The 19,631-nt window shown below is 43.9% G+C and overlaps 1 protein-coding gene across 2 annotated transcripts; it reads right to left on the bottom strand.

Annotated features, from left to right (window-relative positions):
• Nucleotides 1–427: 427 nt before the first annotated feature.
• ATP5MC2 (ATP synthase membrane subunit c locus 2) lies at nucleotides 428–6,588 on the bottom strand. 2 transcript variants are annotated; one of them, XM_015238193.3, is made up of 5 exons: nucleotides 6,510–6,588; nucleotides 4,131–4,200; nucleotides 2,810–2,887; nucleotides 2,125–2,321; nucleotides 428–689 (listed from the first exon to the last, which is right to left on the bottom strand). In XM_015238193.3, exons 2-5 carry the CDS (start codon nucleotides 4,167–4,169, stop codon nucleotides 575–577), a joined length of 429 nt encoding a protein of 142 aa, XP_015093679.1. In that variant the 5' UTR covers nucleotides 4,170–4,200; nucleotides 6,510–6,588; the 3' UTR covers nucleotides 428–574. The 2 variants fall into 2 exon arrangements, with proteins under 2 accessions (XP_015093679.1, XP_072828817.1); XM_072972716.1 differs by lacking the exon at nucleotides 6,510–6,588 and adding an exon at nucleotides 5,939–6,074.
• Nucleotides 6,589–19,631: the final 13,043 nt, after the last annotated feature.

Genomic DNA, 19,631 nt, shown 5'->3' with positions numbered 1-19,631 from the left:
AAATGGCAAAACCAGTCCTCTGCCTAAGGAGGATTGACCTGGCAGTAGTGGGGAGGAGGAAATGCTAGAGGACAGAGATGGGAGGCAGAAGGCCAAATAAGAGGTTACTGCAATAGACCAGGTGGGTGGCAATGAGGGCCTCAGCCAGGACAGTGGCAGTGGAAACAGGGAGCCCATTAGTCAAAACTTTAAGCCAGCACTGTAACTTGCTACTGACCCAATCCTCCCAGGTAACAGGCCATCCCAGGTGAAAATAATTAAAAAGGCACACTATCCTGAAAAAAGCTTTTCTGACCTAGAGAATGAAGAGTGAGCACAGACCCAGGTTGAGTTTAGAACCATCACTAACCTCCAGGCAATAGTACACTTTCATCAAGGCATTCAGCCAATTGTGGAAAAAAAATATACACAAGAGACTCAAGAAACATCTTAGTAATACAGTATTTATTATCTTCCTTCTGTCAAACCCTGAGCCAACCACTTTCCCCAGGCTGCCTGGGGAGGTACAGGACAAGGAATAAACAGGGCAGACAAGACACAGGAGAAAGAACTATGGGAGGTGGACATGGCTCCTTCACATGGCGAAGAGGATGAGAAAGGCCACCATCAGGCAAAAGAGCCCCATGGCCTCCGAGAGGGCAAAGCCCAGAATGGCGTAGGAGAAGAGCTGTTGCTTCAGAGAAGGGTTCCTGGGAGAAGGGGAGGAGAAAAGACTGAATTTCTGGTCCACACAAAGAAAAGGACAAACATCAAAGTCGGGCTCAGGGAGAATCCATCTCGAGCTAACATCTTATGTAATGAGTCTCTCAGGATGACACCATCATACCCAAATTCTTGCCCTGATACATCAAGGGCTCTACAAATGAGGGGAGTGGACAATCCAGAATTCTATCATATAGCCCAGGTACAAACATTACCTCCTCTACTAGATCACTCACATCTTCATCATAATTTAAGATCCCTAGACCTGAACACTCAACTATCTAGGGCTCAGCCAGGGTGGAAGAGGTATCAGGGGTGGCAGAGCCTACCAGAGCAGTGTTTTCAAACTTTAAGCAGCAGAACTCCCAAATACAAAACATAAAACCCAAATGAAATGGTAAAAAAAAGTGGGGGATTTTAAAGTCTTGTTTGAGTGGTCTCCCCTTCATTCTCTAAGACAGTCCCTGGGGTGCACCCTCAGAACCTTAGAGCTTTACGTGACACAATCAGAAAAATACCGTTCCAAGGGACAAGGGTGTCAAAGGGACAAACGCCTTCCCTCATTTCAAAATAATAAAAAAATTTCGGGCTACAAATTGTCTGTGGGGTTTAGATATTAATCAAAATGGGATAAAGGATCCCCAACTTTGAAAGTCACTGTATAATTTCTATTTCCCTTACTCTGTCACCTCTGGAAGCCTTGATGGATAAGATAAAGCAACACCAGCTTTTAACAGAATTGTGGACACAGCAGCAGTCAGGCTTCTTGTTTCATACAAATCCTAAAAACATAAAACTTACTTCCCCAAGGACATTAAGAGAACTTGCAAGCCTCAAGAGGATTAATTGAGTTCTAACAGTGAGCTGCCAGAGTTGGTGGGGACCAAACAGTCCCAAGTGTCAGGGAGCCAAGGGGCTGCGTGCAGAGGCAGTTTTCTCAGGAGTGACGGAGGGAATTCCTGGGGCTGGGGAAAACGGCAGTGAAGCTGCTATGCTGACTGAGGCTCTGGGTCAAGGGTAGCAAACTTTTTCTGTAAAGCACCAGACAGCAAATATTTTAGGGTTTGTGGGTCACATATGGTCTCTGTTACCTTTTTTCCATGGCCCTTTAAAAATGTAAAACCTATTTTTAGCTCAGCTGTACAAATCCAGGCTGGGGCCCAGACATTAGCCCAGTCTGCTAATTCCTACTCTAAACCAAAGCTGTTCAACAGAACTTTCCAAAATGGTAGCCACTAGTCACATGTGGCTACTGAGCTACAGTAAAAGTACACAAACTTAAACTGTATAATGAAAATTTACATTCAAATAGCCACACGGGGCTAGGGGCTACTGTATAGGATAGTGCAGGACCTAGCTCCCCAATCTCTCTGCCTAAAGCTTTGGAAGCATCTCAGACAGCCAACAGAGGGTTCATCTTACCTGGCGTAACCAATGATGAGGCTCCCAAATACAGTCCCAATTCCAGCCCCAGAGCCAGCCACCCCAACTGTAGCAGCTCCAGCTCCAATGAACTTGGCCGCTGTGTCGATGTCCCTTGAAACTGCACTGGTTTGGAAGCCGCGGCTAGGAATAAGTGAAGTGGTCAGAGGACGCGCGGCTGCCAAGCTGCTGTGGCTCTGTGAAGAAGCAGCAGGTAGAAAGTAGTTTTTAGGAAACCCCTTTTTTGCTTTGGAAACTTTTGTACCATTTAAGCCCTTTATGTTATCAAATCCAGTGATTCTTCCCCAAACAGAAAATCTTCATCTCTCCAGAAAACTCCCTAAAATGCCATAAAGAATTTTTTAATGCAAGAGCTGGATGTCAAGTACCTTCAAGATTCAAGTATGGTCTAGAAACTTAGGACTGAAACTCTAGCCTGTTCTCAATGCCTTGAGGTGATCATCTTCCTGGGACTAAATGCTCCCAACTGAAGCCAGTAAACTAGGTCAGGTAATGGCAGTTATCAGCAGCACACGTGGGCATATGCTGCCAGTGGCAAAGCTGAAACATTAGGGCACATACACTATCATATATGGAGTCCTCAGCACTCCCCCTACTGGTTCTGCCAGGTAACCCGACCCATTCCTCATCCCCCGATGACAGCCAGATTCCACCTATAAAGTACCTCATCTGTTAGTGTCTCCGGTTGCTTCAGCACCACTGCAGACAGTGATCGGCTCAATAGTGGAGAGGTTCTCCTGATCTAGAGAGAATAACACAAGGCCAAGAAGGTGAAGGCAGGCTGTGGAGAAGAGTTTTAGGACCACCCCCAATTGTTACTCATGCTCCATTCTTCTCTAGAACTTACATCAGTATCTCAAAAGAGAATGTGGAATCATTCTTTTACTTTTAAGCAAATTCTGCATTCAGGAACAGCACCATTTCTCCTGTTTCCTAGGCTTCTCTATTGCTTTAAGGGAAGTCTACTTCTTTTTGGAAGAAAGGAATTACCTACCCTTGCAGTACCCTTTTACAGGCCTTGAGAATGGGAAGAAATCTAGGCCTCAGAAACATTTATTTCTCTCAATAAAAGACCTATATAAAGGTAATGGCCGGCCCATCAGAAGGAAGCCAATGACTGGAGCATCTTTCACTGAACACATCCTTCTGGAAAATAGGTACAAAAACCCATGCTCAAAATTCACCCCCTCCTGGTAGCCTTTTCTATCTCCAAGCCAGAGTTTTCGACGTAGACAACATGGTTGTTAATAGCCAGGACTTTACTCAGATAATCTAGATTCAAATCTTAGCTCTATTTCAGCTGTGTAATCTTAGGACAAGTTACTTAAATCTTTCTAAGCCTGTTTTATCTTCTATCAAATGGGAATAATATATCTCAGAATTGATTTGAGGAGTAAATAAGATTACGTATACAAACTGGTAAATTCAGTGCCAGGCATAAGTGCTCAATAAATACCTACTAATAGCATCACTACTTGTCACTTATGAGTAAATGAACCAACTGCCTCTACCATCTAATAATTTGTAATTTCTTCCATGCTGTTGCTTCTGACTCAAATATTTTTCCAATGTGTATTTACATGTATTTTAGCTTCCCACCCAAATTTAAGCTTCCAGAGGGAACTCCTAGCTATGGCTCTCTGACACTCAGGATGAGATCCTGTACAGAGCGCATACTCAGTTCACGTTGGGCAATTTAATTCATGTTTACCATTTTTGGCAGGGTTCCAGTTTACAGCAACACAGAATTTCAGGATAGGAATAGGCTGATCTTGGTCTAGATTCTCATTTATACTCTTCTAATATGGTAGGATGAAAAGAATAAACTGGCCTTCATGTGATACGAAGCGGGGGATACCTGAGAAGCATTCATTCTCTCTTGTTAGGCTAGCACAGCAAAGACCCAGCTGTGAAGAACAAGGTCTGAGAAGGAAGAGGCAAGACACTTTTCCTTTAGAACTTTCCCAGAAAAGGCATGTACTCACCAAGGAGGGGGTAGAGACGAACTTGGCGCAAGCGTACATTTTCAGGGGATGAGGGGCTGTGGCAGAAGAGCTGTAATTACAGAAGCAACATTGTAAATATTGTCCTTGCTCACCAAAGGACATCCTTATTAGCAAAAAAGGTGCTTTGGAAAACTTAAATGGCCCAGACAGCAGTGACTGACCTCAAGTATTAGCAGAGATGGAATTAGAACCCTGAGGTCAAGATTTCCTCCACACAGCTTCCAAGATTTCCTTATAATTGATGTCCCCTGGTCTGAATAAGAAGCCACTTGGACCCAGCTTTAAGACCTGGCATCCCTTTCCACAGCTTCATGAGTTGGAGTTGTCAGACGAATTTTCCTACTATCTTTTGCCTAAGTTTTCCTTAGCCTCTTATTCAAAAAAAAAGAAAAACCCTTCTCAAGACTTCATTGCCTGGGCCTAAAAGTTGCCCTTTAAAGACTCCTGGAAGATACTTATTGAAAGCTGAGGCACTGAAAGGGTCTCCAACAGTCCTTTTACTGAATCACCTGGAAGTATATGATTGCTTAAAGCATTTCAATTTCCTACATTAATTTATCAGATCAGGCAGATTAATGAGGAACTCTGCCATGACTCTAATTAGCAATGACTGTTAAAGTGTTCATTTCCACTACCACACTAAGGGGTACTGAATTTTGTATCCCTAAGATCTAAAACAATGCTGACACCCTGCAGGCGCCTAAGTTGGTAGAACTGAACATATCTGAGAGAAGAGTGGGTGAGTTAAAGTGGGGTTTTTCCAAGTAAGAGGCCCACCTGAACTAGTTACCTGAGGGAAGGGATGGTGTATTAAAAATGCATATTTTGGGGTCCCACCTTAGACTTTCCTGGTTAAGATCTCTGGGAATAAGGCCCAAGTACCCTGTACTTCAATCAAATTTCCCAAATGATTCTTAGGTACACCAAGAGCATGGTCTCAAAACCAGTCTTGAAACCATGGTAGTGGTATAGCCAGGAGGTGAACTCTTCTCACTCTTAATGCTTTCTAATATGCTACAGGTTGAAATTCTCACTGATTACTCAGTCCTGTTAAAGGACACCTTAAATGAGTTGGACTAACACTTTCCAGGATTACACTTCTGAATCCAGGATCTTTAGTTACTTTTAGACTAATGGATGCCTTTAACTCGTCCTGTCTAGAACTCTTGATCTCTGCCCATATGTAACTCTAACCCAATTGTGCTGCCAGACCATTCAGGTTTAAAGCTTTAAAATTCCTTTAAAGCTTTAAAAAAGAGAAGACTGTTCCCCACCCTCCCAGCAACAAAACCTCAAAACCATTATTTGCAAAACATAGTTCTTAGGAGGCTTACGTGAAACAACATATGGTAAGAGCTTGATGTGGTGCTGAAAGAAGCCTGCATGAAGTGGAGATATCTCCACTGGCCACCTAACCTTGGCCAAGTCTGCACATGTTGAGCGAGGGCACTATCCACATTCAAAGGCCCTAAATCACCATGGGTTTCCTCCTCAGTGTAGATCAGCCAGGGAGTTAAAGGGCTCCTGACTTAACCATTTTCCTCCTTAACTTTCTTCTCCTCTTGAGGACAGAGTCTTGGCACTCTTGGTAAACCCTTGATAGGAAACCTGGCAGGTGATTACTGTCCATGCTGGCCCCACCCCACCCTGTTGGGCTTGCTGCCTCTAACGGAATACCTATTAGCCCACGATTTGTGTTTTTCCCAACTTCACTGCAGTGGAAGGAAGAGAACAGCATTAGGAGACAACCAGAGGTTCTCAAGAAAGCAGTCTCCTTCCTGCCATACCTCTCCCACACCACAGCCTGCAGGGAGAGTTGTGTTTCAGCTGTTGCGTTGACTTCAACTGCATTCACGGTTTACTTTTTACATTGAGGGGTGCTGACTAGGGAAGTTGGCGCCTTTAGACGATCTACTATCTCCATTGCTCGGCACCTTAAGTCCTGGGATCAAAAGTATGGAGTTTCAGGATAAGCACGAGTCAGGATAAGGAGAGCAGAAATAGGAGGGGAGAATCTGGGGGTTGTGACAGCTCTGAAAGGATAAAAGAGTGAGAAAAAAGCATTTGTAAGGAGTGAGTCGGGACAGGTGAAATGAGCACTCTGGGAAACGACTTTCGCCAACTCCAAGGCGCCCTCCCCCACCCCACGAGACATCCAAGATGGCGCCAGGCCCGCGCGGTTGGAGGTCACCGGCACACGGAAGGGGCAGCCATAAGGCACGGGGATACCGGGGGCAAGGGAGGGCGTGAGGACCAGGGTGGGAGCATGCAAGGTAAGGGCCTCAGAGAATCCGCGCGAGGTGGGGAGCCCTGCGCGCCTGCGCGGCACAGCGCGGGCGCGAGGGCCCAAGGCCTTACCTGTTCCCAGAGCACAGAAGACGGAGGGGAGGGGAGGGGGCGGGAATAGCGAAAGGAAAGGTCGGCGCATGCGCGGCCCGAATCAATGAGTCTCTCCTTCAAGGATAGAGTGGTTGCAAAGTTGAGGGTCGGCCCAGGCGCCACAGCGCCGCCTGCCAGCTTTGTGGCGGCATCCGGCCAGTCACTCCACCTGGCGTTTGAGACGAGAAACTGCAGGCGGAGCCGATACTGTGCAGAAATGAGGGCAGCTCCGCGGTGTAAAACGATCCGTAACGTGGCCTGCAATTTGCTCTGCACATGGTTTGGGATCTTGGACTTGCTTTACCTTTTCCAAGCACGCGCAGTCACACTGCAAAAACAAACAAAAAACCCAAAGCAACAACAAAAAAAACTACCCAGAATTTCGGTTTATATATCATACAATCGAGATTGCGGTTCAGTGTACAAAATATTTCAGGAGGAAAATGAAGTCACCGAATTCCTGGCTTCTGTCACCCCGGAATTCTGGCTTTATGGACGGGAAACTTGTTCAATGGGCGAATAGTCAGCAAAATGCTCCAGCTGCCTCTAGTGGCTTCGCTTTTATATCCCTCTCCCCTTCTTATTCCAGTGATCAGCTATGAGGAAACCAGCATCAGCCTACCAGGAGATAGGGCTAAATATATTAGGACTCAAGAGCCCTGACCCTAAGCCTTCTTTCCTGAGTCCTGAGACAGTCAAGAAATAACGGGCATCAGTGACCTACAGTGAGCTTGCGAGGTCACCCTAGTGCCTGTGCCTCCGCGCAGGTTTCATCCATGCGAGTTGAGATAAGCAATCCCCCCAGGAGGTGCTCTCATGGAAGCCCTTCGGCTTCTTCGTGCCCTTTCCTCGAAGATGTAAGGAAATAGGGGGCTTCCCGGCCCTCACCACTTCTTCTAGGCCTCTTTGTCTCCCAGAGAGGGTCTGACCGGTCCGTTTGGAAGGAGGTCAGCTAGGCCTACCCACTTTCCCACAGTCAGAACCCCAGCCGTCCAGGCACTGTGCACGAGAAAGACGCAGCACGAGAAAGACGGGGAAAGCTCACCAAACCCCCATAAAAAATAAAAAATAAAAAGAAAGCCGCGGCTGTAAATAAAGCCAAATCCGCCACCCTCTGAGGGGCCGTTTGTCCTCCCCTCCTTGGCCCCGTCCTTCCCGCCGCCCCCTCCCGGCTCCCGGGCCCCGCGGCGCCCCGGCCCCGAGCTCCTCCATTTAATCGGATTTGGGAGAAGGGGAGGATAAATCACGGCAGCAGCTTTACGGTCCCGGAGGAGAGGCGAGCCGCAGCCAGGCACACCCCGGCCGGCGATAAAAACCGCCGCTGAAAGCCCACGGAGCAATTTCCCGGGACCCCGAGCGACGCCATTACAGGAATGTAATTTTGCCCGGATGAGGCCCCGAGTTTAATTATCCTCGCGGAGGAATTTCAATGCGGCCAATCCATCTTGCAGGCGGGCGGCAGAGGGATTTATATGGGCCCGTTATTTCACACCGATCCTCCATCTGCATTTTTATGGCCCTGAGCTCCTGAAAGGGAGGGGAAGGAATGGGGGAGAAATCGGAGGAGCGGGCGAGGAGAGAAGGGTGAGAGACTTCCCGCCTTTCCTAAATCCACGATTCCAGTTCGATGAGGAATCTCACTGGTTCCCCTGAAATGCCCACATCTCCCTCCAGTTCCAGTGGTTGATTTGGAGTGGGGGTAGGGGGTAGCTGAGGAATAGGGCTAGAATCCTTGAAATTAATCAACAGGTATTTTATCAAGTACCAAGCGGTGCCAGGCACCGTATAAGATGCTGTGAGGAGAAAGGGAAGACAGGCTAGCAAGGGTATGCCCTGAAGTCCCCAGACTCCCGCACCCCGCCCGCAATGAATTCCTTTTCGCTCTCGGCTTCACATCCTCCGAGACAGAAAGTCCACGGTTCTTAGGAGCCGCCACCACCAACCGCTTGTTGCAGCTGTTCTTTGAGACAATTTAGACCCCTCTCAGATATCGCTAACAATCCCAAAGGAGAACTGGAGAAGGGGCCCGCGAGTAAGCTAAAGACGGTTCCTTGCAAAAGTTGTCACAGTCTGCAATGTTTAATCCTCCCTTACCCCCACTCAGTGGTGGGCTCTGGATTCACACACCTGTGTCCCTAATCTCTGTGTGACCTTGGGCAAGCTATTTAACCCCTCTGTATCGATTTTCTTTTATGTAAATTGGGAATAATATTAGTGCTTACCCCGCAGCAAATATTGGGACACGTGGAGCTTTTAGCAAGGTGCTTAGAACTCAGTAAGTGTTCAATAAATGCTAGTAATAGTAATAATTATAATTGTTGTTTTTGTTATTAGTAGTAATAGTGTTAGTTGGGAGCATTGCAAGCTCCATGCAGTGATACCCCCTGAAAGAGACTCAAGTGTCACTTACTGAACTTTTTCACCTACATAAATCACGCGAAAGAAATTATTTGACAGATTAGTGGGTGGAGATCTGTGGGGAGGGCTGAGAATCCTGGGGGCTTTGCCACCAGATCTGAAACCAGATATTAAATTGATATGGGAATAGTGAGACTACAGAAAGTGGCTGGAGGTTATGTGCAGAAGGGTGAATTTGAAGCCAACAGAATATGATCCAAGAGAACATTAGCGAAAAAAAAAAAAAAAAAGAGAAAGAGCGAGAGAGAGAACATTAGCTAAGGGTCTAGGGATCTTCTTAACCAAGGGCTTGGGAAAGGGTTCTTCCTTCACTTCACCGAATGAAAACTGGGGTCCAGGAAGGAAAGGGTGTGGAGCCAGAACTATCCTTTCCAATCAATCCCTTTCTTTTCCTACCAGACCATGTAACAAGGTTGGCCTGATTGGCCAGTTTTCCTAATGACTGTTAGTGGCAGATTTTGACTGGGTAGCAGCCTCCCTGCACAGTGGTGACGAAGAAATGAGATTGATTTTTCCTTTCTTAGGATTGGTTAACAGCCCTCAGGGGGGCCAGAGACTCATTTTAATTGACTGGATAGGCTAGGAGGGAGGTCCAGCACCTCTCATATAGAAATTCTGAGAATTCTTTCCCACAAAGGTCACCAAGAAAGTGTCTTGATTGGCTTATGCATGTTTGCCTTTGGACTGAAAACACAATAGCTTAGAGAAGAAAAATCAAGAGAATCATGCCGGCAGGCATGCCACAGTTCAGTCTGAAACCCAGAGAGGAGGGTTCACAGAGGGAAGCATAAGAGTGATAAAGAGAGAGAGAGACTGGGACACAGAGAAACGCAAAGAAAAAAAATTCCAAAGAGAAGAGGGTGGGTTTGAATAATTCGTCTTTCATTCCTGATGGTTTAAGACAAGGCTACTTTATGATGCATTTTGCTAGATGCACATGTTGCCAGCGTGCAGCACGGAAAGAACAGCTGTCTTGGAGGCAGGAGACTGGAAATCTGGTCTCAGCCCTGCTACTGAGTAGCTGAGCAGCTATACAAGTTACTTCACCTTTCAAAGCTCCAGTGTCCTCATTTGGAAAAATCAGGGGGAGAAGTAGGTGATCCCTAAGGTGTCATCCAATATAAACTTTCTAGGATCCTTTTTCTGTCTGATAAACAGGCAGTTTTGTACAAGTTGAAGTGGTAACTTTGCACTGCCAGTAATGACTATTCTTGGATCTTGTGCTCCTTTATTTATTTGTGATTGTTAATTTCAAGCTCTTGGGGCCAGTGGGCACTGACTGATGGATTTTCTACTTTCTCTTGCTAAATCATTTCCCTTGGACAGCAGGACTGTGAGCTATCAGTAAACCTCCCTACTCCTGGAGAAAGAAAATAGTAGATGGAGAAAGGAAAAGGATCATTAGCATCCAGGCTTCCAAGAGAGGGATCAGTGGGAGAAGTGGTGACAGAAGGATGGCCAAACAAGTTTTTGCTTTGGCTTCAGAGTTCCTTTGAATTTGTAAGATGAATTTGTACATGTACTACGTATTTATCAGAAACAATGATTGAGTATCTATTTGAACAGGTTTGATCCCTGCTATTTTCTGACCACACACAGGCGAAACAGAAAATAAAATTCATTGTGAAATATTGTGAAGAGCTAAGGACACTAAACTAGAGATCTGAATTTAGATTTGGAACTATTGCTAATTAATTACGTGACTTTGAGAAATCACCTCTCTGGACTTCAGTTTTCTCAGCTGCACATTGTAGGAAAATACAAGATGATTATTAAATTCTCTTTTGGCTTTAAAAATAAATAGCATAGATCTGTTCTCCCTGGTTTGCCCTTCTCTTTTGTGACTTCAAGTAAACAACAAATATTAACTGAGCATCTACTATGTGCAAAGCATTGTACTACGTATTGTAAGTATAAAAAAGGGAAAGCACAATCCCTTGCCTTCATAAGTCTGTAATCAGTAAGAAAGATGTATATATATATATATATATATATATATGTACATATATAACTAGAACATGCAGCAAGATTTAATAGGTGATGTGGGTTATAGGTATTGAGGAGGCAGTGTCATTTCCAGCTAGAATGATCAAGGAAGCACTATGATTAAAGTAGGTTTTTTTCTTTTTTAAAAAAAGTATGAAGTATTTGAATCACATAAAATAGTGCCAGTAATGCCTATCATTTATTCAACAGATATTTTTTGTGATCCTACTGTGTGCCAGGCACTGTTCTAGGTGCTAGAAACACAGACGTGAATAAAATAAGACAAAAATCCTTACCTCCCCAGGGCTGGCATTTTATATAAATTATGAACTATAATACTAAAATGGACACCCATTAAACAACCCCCAATAAAAGAAAAGAAAAAAATTACTAATACCACCCACGGGCTCCACGTGCATCTCTCCTATAGTAATCCTTGAATTTTATGTTTAGCCTCTCAAGGTTTTTCCTCATATTTTTACCATATTGCTTATTTTGGTCTTTTTTTTTTAACCATTCTAGGAGCGATATAATGTTGTTTGTAGAATTCTTACTTGCTGTTTTTATTCAACATTATGTTTCTAAGACTCATTCACAAGTTGATGCAGGTAGCTATATTTTATTCATTTTCATTGATGTGGAATAGCTCACTAGTTTGTTGACTGATTCTCCTGTTGATGAAAATTTAGGTTTGTTTCCAGCTTTTTGCGCTTACAAACAACGCTGCTCAGACATTTTTCCTGGTGTACATGGGCAAGAGTTTCTTCAGAGTACATATATATGAATTGCTGGGTTGTAGGACATTAATATTTTCAACCTTTCTGGATAATGTCAAATTGTTTTCCAATATTTATGTCTACCAGCATATGTAAGAATTTTGGTTGCTACCCCAATGTTCATAGCAGCACTATTTACAAAAGCCAAGATAGAAAACAACCCAAATATCCATCGACAGATGACTAGGTAAAGAAGATATGGTATGTATATACAATGGAATACTACATCAGCCATAAAAAAGAGTAAAGTAATACCACTTGTAGCAATAAGGATGGACCTGGAGATTGTCATTCTAAGTGAAGTAAGCCAGAAAGAGAAAGAAAAATGCCATATGATATCGCTTATATATAGAATATTAAAAAAAGGACACAAACTTATCTGCAAAACAGAAACAGACACACAGACACAGACAACAAACATGGTTACTGGGGTTGAAGGGGATTGGAGGGGACAAATTGGGAATTTGAAAATTGCACCTCTTGGGGAGTGATGGGAATGTTAGCTACCTTTATTGTGGTAGTGGTTTCATTGGTCTATACATCTATCAAAATTCATCAAAGTGTACATCTGAGATATGTGTAGTTTACTGTACAGGAACCATACCACAATAAAGGTGTTAAAAAACAACAATGACCTACTGTAGAGCACAGGGAACTATATTCAATTTCTTATAATAACATATAGTGGAAAAGAATCTGAAAAGAAAAAAATATATGTATGTATATATGTGTAACTGAATCACTTTGCTGTACACCTAAATCTAACATTATAAATCAAACACACTTCAATAAAACTTTTTTTTAAAAAGACTATAGACAAAAGAATTTTGGTTGGTACCGTGTCCTTACCAACTTCAGTATTTTGTCAATTTGTTGGATGTAAAATGGTGGTTTGAATTTGTATTTATTTTTATTTATTTTTTACTGAAGTATAGTCAATTTACGATGTGTTAATTTCTGGTGTACAACATAGCGATTCAGTTGTACATACATATATTACTTTTCATATTCTTTTTCATTATAGGCCATTACAAGATATTGAATATAGTTCCTTGTGCTATACAGTAGGATTCTGTTGTTTATTGAATTTATATTTAGTTATATTTGCCTTATTACTAGTGAGGTTGAGCATTTCATATATTTATTGGCCACTCATGTTTCCTCTTCTGTGAAATGCCTATTCATGTATGTCTTTTTGCCCATTTCCCTTTTGGGTTATTTATCATCTCCCCATGGATTTTTAGGAATTAACAAATATGTAGCCTAGTCCTGATTCTTTCTCAGTGGCAGCTATCGACTTCCAGTTTGTAGAAGGGTTGAGATTTCAGTAGAGGCTTAAAGGATGGATGATTTCAGTTCCAGCTCAGAGTCCTCATTTAGTTGGATTAATTAATTCTTAATTCATTCATCAAATATTTATTGAATGTCTAGCCAGACATCATGCTAGACTCTGAGAATACAAATATATCTCACATTTGCTCACCCCTTACCACTTCTAAGATCTCACTGGGGCCAAATGGCTGACATCTCTTGCTAGACCACTACAGGGGCCTCCCAGATGGTCTATCTGATTCCAGTCTGGTCTTGCCACGGTCTGCTCTCCACACAATAAGTAGCTAAAGTGATCTTTTAAAATGTAGATCAGATCATGTAACTTAAAATCTCCTCGTGTTTTTACCAGGTCCTGTAGAAGAAAATTCCAGGTTTCAGCTACAGTAGGCTCCTACTGATCCTCAGACACACCAGTCTTGTTCCCACTCAGGACCTTTGCTGTTTCCTCTGCCCAGATCATTCTTCTCCCAGATCATGCTCACTCTCTCATTTCATTTAGATCTCATCTCAAATATCACCTCCTTAGAGAGAACTCACCTTCCAATCTAAATAGCCACCACCTGCCCTTCTTTATCTCATCTTCCTCCTTCATTTTTCTTTTTAGCACTTACCATAGTTTTATTTTTATTTTTTATTGCTTTTTTTCCCCCCAACTAGAAGATAAGCTCCTCTAGTGAAGGGACCTCATCACTGTATCCTCAGCATTTACAAAAGTGCCTGGCACATAATAGGCTCTCAATAGAAATTTTAATAACTGAATAGTGGATGATAAGATGAGAGTCCTTGCCCTTAAAAAGCTGATAGTCTAGCAGGGGATACAGAGAATTAAAAGACAAATAACTTCAACACAGTGTGACAGTGTTATAGGAGGGAGCACTGGATGCTGTGAGAACACATAGGAAGGACATGTATCCTGGAAAGTGGTAGTCAAGGAAGGCTTCCCGGAAGAGGTGACATTTACAAGAGGCTTAAAGGACTTGGATAGGGAGAGAATGGAAGGATGTTCCATGGAGAAGGAGCAGTAAGTAAAAGGCTTGAAGAGAGGGATTAAATGGTCTTTTCCACAAAAGGGAGATAATTCAGTGTGGTCAGAATCAACAGTTGTGGGTGTGGCAGGGTCCAGAGACTGGTTGTTAATGGCTAGATATTGAAGGATCCAAGCATCTGGATTTTATCCAGAAAGCAGCCAGGAGTCATTTAAACAGGAAAGTGAGAAGCTCAGATTTGCATTTTAGACAGATCATTGTCGGTCTAGTGTGGAGAATGGATGAGAGGGTGCAGGACTGGGGGCATGGTCTGCTATAGGAGGCTATCTTCCTAATCCAGGTGGGAGATGTTTGTGGCTTGAGCTCTGAGCTGACAGTTGGGATGGAGAGAAGAAAGCAGGGCTCAAGAGGTTTAGAAGGAAGAGCCAAAAGGCTTCAGTGATTGATTCTTGTTGGGGGGTGGAGAAGAGAAAGATGAAGATGGTGCTCAGTTTTCTGGCCTGCGTCACTGAGTGGTACCACTCCCTGACTGGAAAAGAATCAGAAGGTTCTAGTGAAATGAGCAGGCCCACCCCTAATATTTGTGCGGCCCCGGGCAAGTTAAAAAATATAGCCTACATACCAAATGTCTAAATATGTAAAAGTTATAAATCAAAGCTAACAAACTATTAAATAAAACATGTTCTACCCTCTTATCTTGACAAATATATCAATATCAGCTGGAAGATTTATATTTAGAATTCTGGGACTGTTCAGCCCCCAGTCTGACTCTTGGGTTCTCTTTCCGTTCCTGGCTCTGTCCCACGACCTGAGGGGCCTCACACCAAAGTCTGTGCTCAAGGCAGCCTCACATCGCATGTCCACCCACACTCAGGCCACCAGGGCTGGTGGTGTGTCCCCCAGCATTTCCTTCCCTGTTTTCAGGAAATGGGACCCCAGGAAGAGGTCCTGGAATTGGGCTGGGGGCTGCTTGGCAGGACATTCTGGCAACTGGAGCTTGGTCTGGGAGCAGGGAGGCATGAGCCCTGGGTAGACACATTCTCTTGGCCTTAAGTCATCCTCCCTCCAGAGGAGGAGGCTTTCTAAAACAGGTGCCCAGGGTAGAGGTCCCTCTTGCCAGGTCTAAGGGCATGGATTCTGAAATCATAGAGACTGGGTTAAAATCCTTATTCTGATATTTATTTACTCTTCTTTGAACTTAGGCAAACTCTCTGAGCCTGTTTCCTTGCTCATAAAAATGGCAATAATCATATCTACCTTACAAGGTTATTGTGAGAAGCGAATAAGCTACTATGCTCAAAGCACCTGGTATTTAATAACCACCGCTCAGTTTACATTGTTTTTCTTCCCACTCACCACCATGTTTCCCTCAAAGTAACCATGGAGACCAGAAAAAGTATGATTTTTTTTTTAAGTAAATTTTTCTGAGAGAAGTAGGTCCAGGAAAAAGGAGTTTATAAAGAAAACAGTAATAATCTAGGTAGTGGTGATCCCAGCTCAGGCTGGGGCACTGTGGGAGTAAGAGGAGGAGTAAATTGTCTTGTATGCAGATGAATGAAAAATGGTAATGGCGTAATCGCTTTTACAATCTGTTTGTTTTGCTGAGGGTAGCAGCTGGTTACTGTTTTGATTCTTGGTTTTCAGGTTAAGATCGGGGAAGAAGATGTGAATAATCTAAAAGAATAGGGAATCCAAATATAATTTCTTGGGGACCAGGAACATAATCAGAGAAACACATTGTTGCAAACACAGACAGATTCTGTCTTTCAAACACTGAGACTGACCCTCTTATTAAGTTGTTCTTGTTCTTGTTTTAGTTTTTTGTGTGTGTGTTGGGGAGGTGATTAGGTCTATTTATTTAAGTATTTTTTTAATGGAGGCACCAGGGATTGAACCCAGGACCTCGTGCACGCTGAGCATGCACTCACCACTTGAGCTATACCCTCCCCTCGATCTTGTATTTTTGATAAACATGTATAGATTCTTACCACACGCTATCACTCTCACTACTCCGGCAACTGGAATGCCCTCTCTCTCCTCAGCCATTCCAAATTCTACTCTTTCTTTCAGGCCCACTCCTTCTACGGTAAGCATCCTTGCCCACCACCCTTCCCACTTTCTCTGAGCTCTTCCTAGTCTATATCACCTAGAACTCGTTCACAGTCTTAATATATTTACTGTCTCATGTTGTTCTCTAACACTTTTATGTGTGCAAGTTTTGTCTCCCCGGTGAGGGTTTAAGCTCATTAAGGGAAGGAACTACATTTCTATTTCTCTTTCATTTCCCATGGTGTCCGTATATTCATTTAATATACATTTGTTGAGTTCCCATGTGCCTGAAATGGAGTTCAGGTGCTGAGGATACAAAGGTGAAATATATATTTATATTTATTTTTATATTTCCTCTTCACTAGTGGAGATAGTAATGGACTCGTGGTTTGATAACTGCCTATAAAAGTGTTGAGCACATATGGTTCCTCTGTATAGGTTTGATGGGTTGCTGAACCATACTGCTTTTCAACTAGGCATTCAATAAATGAATGAATGAATAAATGAAATAACTGCATAGCAATCCCTCCATGGATGCCCCTCCTATATGAACCTAGTTCCAGTAGACTCAAACATGTAAGGCTGCTTTAAGGGGAGAAGTGCTCTTTAGAATCATCAAAACAGATGTCTTTTCACTGTCTTTTCAAGGCAGTGTTCACTCCTTCCCTTAAGGCCTAGTGATTAAACCACAAAGCGTTTTACAGGGATTGGTGAATACCTTTTGCCAATTTGTGTCATTCAGATTGGTGAGTTACGAGAACTGTGTCCATCCATCATAATAAAAACAGCTATTACTGAATACATATTATGTGCTGAATGTTTTGCTGATGTCTTTACAAGGATTATCTAAATCCTAATAAAAACCCTATGAAGTAGGTATGATTGTCATCCCCACTTCGCAGAAGAGGAAACTGAGGCACAGCTAGGAAGCAGAAAGGACAGGACTTGAATCTGGGAAGTCTGATTCCACATTGTGCTGTCTACATAATGAACTGGGAGAGTAGAAAACTGAGTTCTTGAGCCAGCCCTGCCATTTGCTTGCTGTGTGACCTGCAGAAGTCATTTTAGCTCTCTGCTCTGCAGCCCTTTCTGATCACATAGCTAAAGAGCGACAGCACTAGTCTTAAAGCTTATTCTTTTGAATTCAAGCCCTGTGCTCTTTCCACCAGCCTCAGTTGCTTAAATTTGGTGGTGATCCCCTAAATCTCACCTTTCATCTCCTTGTAATATTAGAGACAGCTTGAGAAATTGTGTCACTCATAAGATGAGTATCCTTTTTTGCGAAGTTATATCTGAAGACCTTGATGGCTTCAGATGGGGAGTATACAGAGAGCTGCAGAAGGAGCCCTGAACCCAATTTCTTCCTGTGACTCCATCCCTCAATTCCTAAGTTTAAATAAAAATATTTCCCAGTATACAGGATGCTTGTTATCATGGGTCCATTCAGAGAGCAGATGGCCAAAACCAGGCACTGATCAAAAGGCAGGTGGTGGGTCCAATAAATTTCTGAGTGGAGGAGCTTGATCAACACAGGCAAGAGACCGAGACCAGACCACACGAAAGAGCAGGCATGAGCCGATGTGAAAGGTTGACTTCTCTGTGGAGCTTCGACACAGAAACTGACGCTGCCCAAGTCCTCCATTTTGTCCCTTCATAGTTGGGATTTTTCCTCCCTTGTATGCAGACAAAGGATGATAATTATCTGAACAAGTGTGTATGTTGGCTGGCATCAGTAAGTGCTTTAAACTGGTATGCTTAAATAAAAAGTTGGTTTGCTGTACCCCTCATATTGTTATTTGATTCGGCTCTCTCTCAGTCTCCCTTGTCTGTGTATCAAGAGTAGCTGTGTGTTCTGCTCTCACCAGGGCAACCTCTGGCTGGGGTGCCTGCTAGTGTACTTTCCTGGGGCTTCTTTAATACCAGGCGACCTGGCAGGACTGGCCTTTATGACCCTGCCCTCACCACCTACCTCAGCCTTCAATTTAATCTTGTCATTTCCCAGAATCATTTGCATGGTTCTCCTGTATGCATTTTTTTCAACTTTCTCCATCCCTGTATAAAATTCTACAGACCAGGGAGAAAAACCTGCTAAAGAGGAATCAATCTCTCCCCCCACCCTATCCTCTTCTCTCTGTGTCTCTGTCTCTGTCTCTCTCTCTGTCTCTGTCTGTTTGTCTCTCTCTCACACACAAACACACACACATGCCGAGTGACAGGCTGACTTCATTTCTCTAGTAACTTTACCATGCCCCCAAATGTCAAATCACGATTGCTCCCAAAGCCAAAACTTAAACCCAAAAGCCCCCAAAACAACAAGAACAACAAAACCCCAACAACAACAGAAAGAGAGAGAAAGAACCACTTCCCTTCTAGGCGATGAGTCCACCTGAGGTTACTGAAGGGCTAAATTTCTGAAGCATCTACTTCTTTAGGCTGCAGCCTGGTGACCTTCAGTTTGGGCCAGTCTTCGTGTGTATGTGATGTTTGTAAAGGTGTTTTCCTTAAGCAAAAGGTAGCTTTGATTGTAGGTTAGAATTCTAAGTATGCATGTGGGAGAGGAAGTTTGGTGAGGACAAAAATCCTGTTCTGACCACTGGGGTTAGGGATTCAAAAGGAAGTATTGGTACCTGCCTTTCTGGGAACTCCCAGTCTTTAACAAGGGTGGGATCTCTGGGTCAGATGGGGTGAACCAGAGGAAGGAACTAGGGAACAGTTAAACTTTGTTAAACAAACCAGTATAACAAACAATTACAAACGAATTCACGCAGGGACATCCGTTAGCTTGAAATGGAGAACAGAGCTGGGAAAGGAGTGAGAACATTTCTGCACGAGGGCAGAACTGAGAACATTTGGGAAAGCTGCTTGGAGGGAGAGGTGTGTGGAGTGGTGGGCTGGGAACCACAGCTGAGGGTAACGCACGCCCCGGGCGCCTTTCCCTGGTCTCCTCCTTGCGAGCCGGTTGAGGTGCTCCCAGGGCAGGATCGTCTCTCCGGGTCCCTCCGCCACCTGACCCCGCCGATCGGGCCTCCTCCTTTGCCATCCTCGGACCCCTTCCTCCACATTCACTCCTCCCCCTCAGCTGCCCCTTGATAATTTCCTGACATCTTTTCAAATCCAATTATCGAATTAATTGACGTGCTAACCGAGAGGCAAACAGAAAGGGGCGGCAAACACCGGGAGGCTCAGATTTATCCTTCGGCCTTCACAGGCCCCGGCCGGGCGAGATTTACTGGGCCTCGAACACGGCGACAGTTCAAACCTTTGATTAATCATGTTTTTCTCCCGGCCCCGTAATTTAGTTGCTCTTTTTCCCTCCCTGCCTTTTTTTTTTTTTATCAGTGGAAACAGAGACGGAGTCCTCATCAGCTTCAATTACAAATATTAAGCCCCCGGACAGCACTTTGACAGAGAGGCGGCCAGCCCCCCCTCCGTCCCGCCCCCCTAAATCATCCCCGAATTAACATCACAATCGGCGGCTGGCGCGCGTTCAGATTTAAATGGTGGCATATTGTTCGCGGACGGTCTAGTTCAGACCAGCGGGTTCGCAGCTCCCG

The sequence above is a fragment of the Vicugna pacos genome, chromosome 12 (assembly GCF_048564905.1).
Source record: "Vicugna pacos chromosome 12, VicPac4, whole genome shotgun sequence".
NCBI lineage: Eukaryota > Metazoa > Chordata > Mammalia > Artiodactyla > Camelidae > Vicugna > Vicugna pacos.
This window is presented reverse-complemented; position numbering and strand designations above follow the sequence as displayed.

Bases quoted from the DNA above. Each gene is read 5' to 3' on its own strand.
- ATP5MC2 (XM_015238193.3), bottom strand. From the start codon at position 4,169: ATGTACGCTTGCGCCAAGTTCGTCTCTACCCCCTCCTTG. The intron at 2,888-4,130 runs GTGAGTACATGC...TATTCTCTCTAG, and splicing joins TCGTCTCTACCCCCTCCTTG to ATCAGGAGAACCTCTCCACT. The intron at 2,322-2,809 runs GTACTTTATAGG...GCTTCTTCACAG, and splicing joins CGGAGACACTAACAGATGAG to AGCCACAGCAGCTTGGCAGC.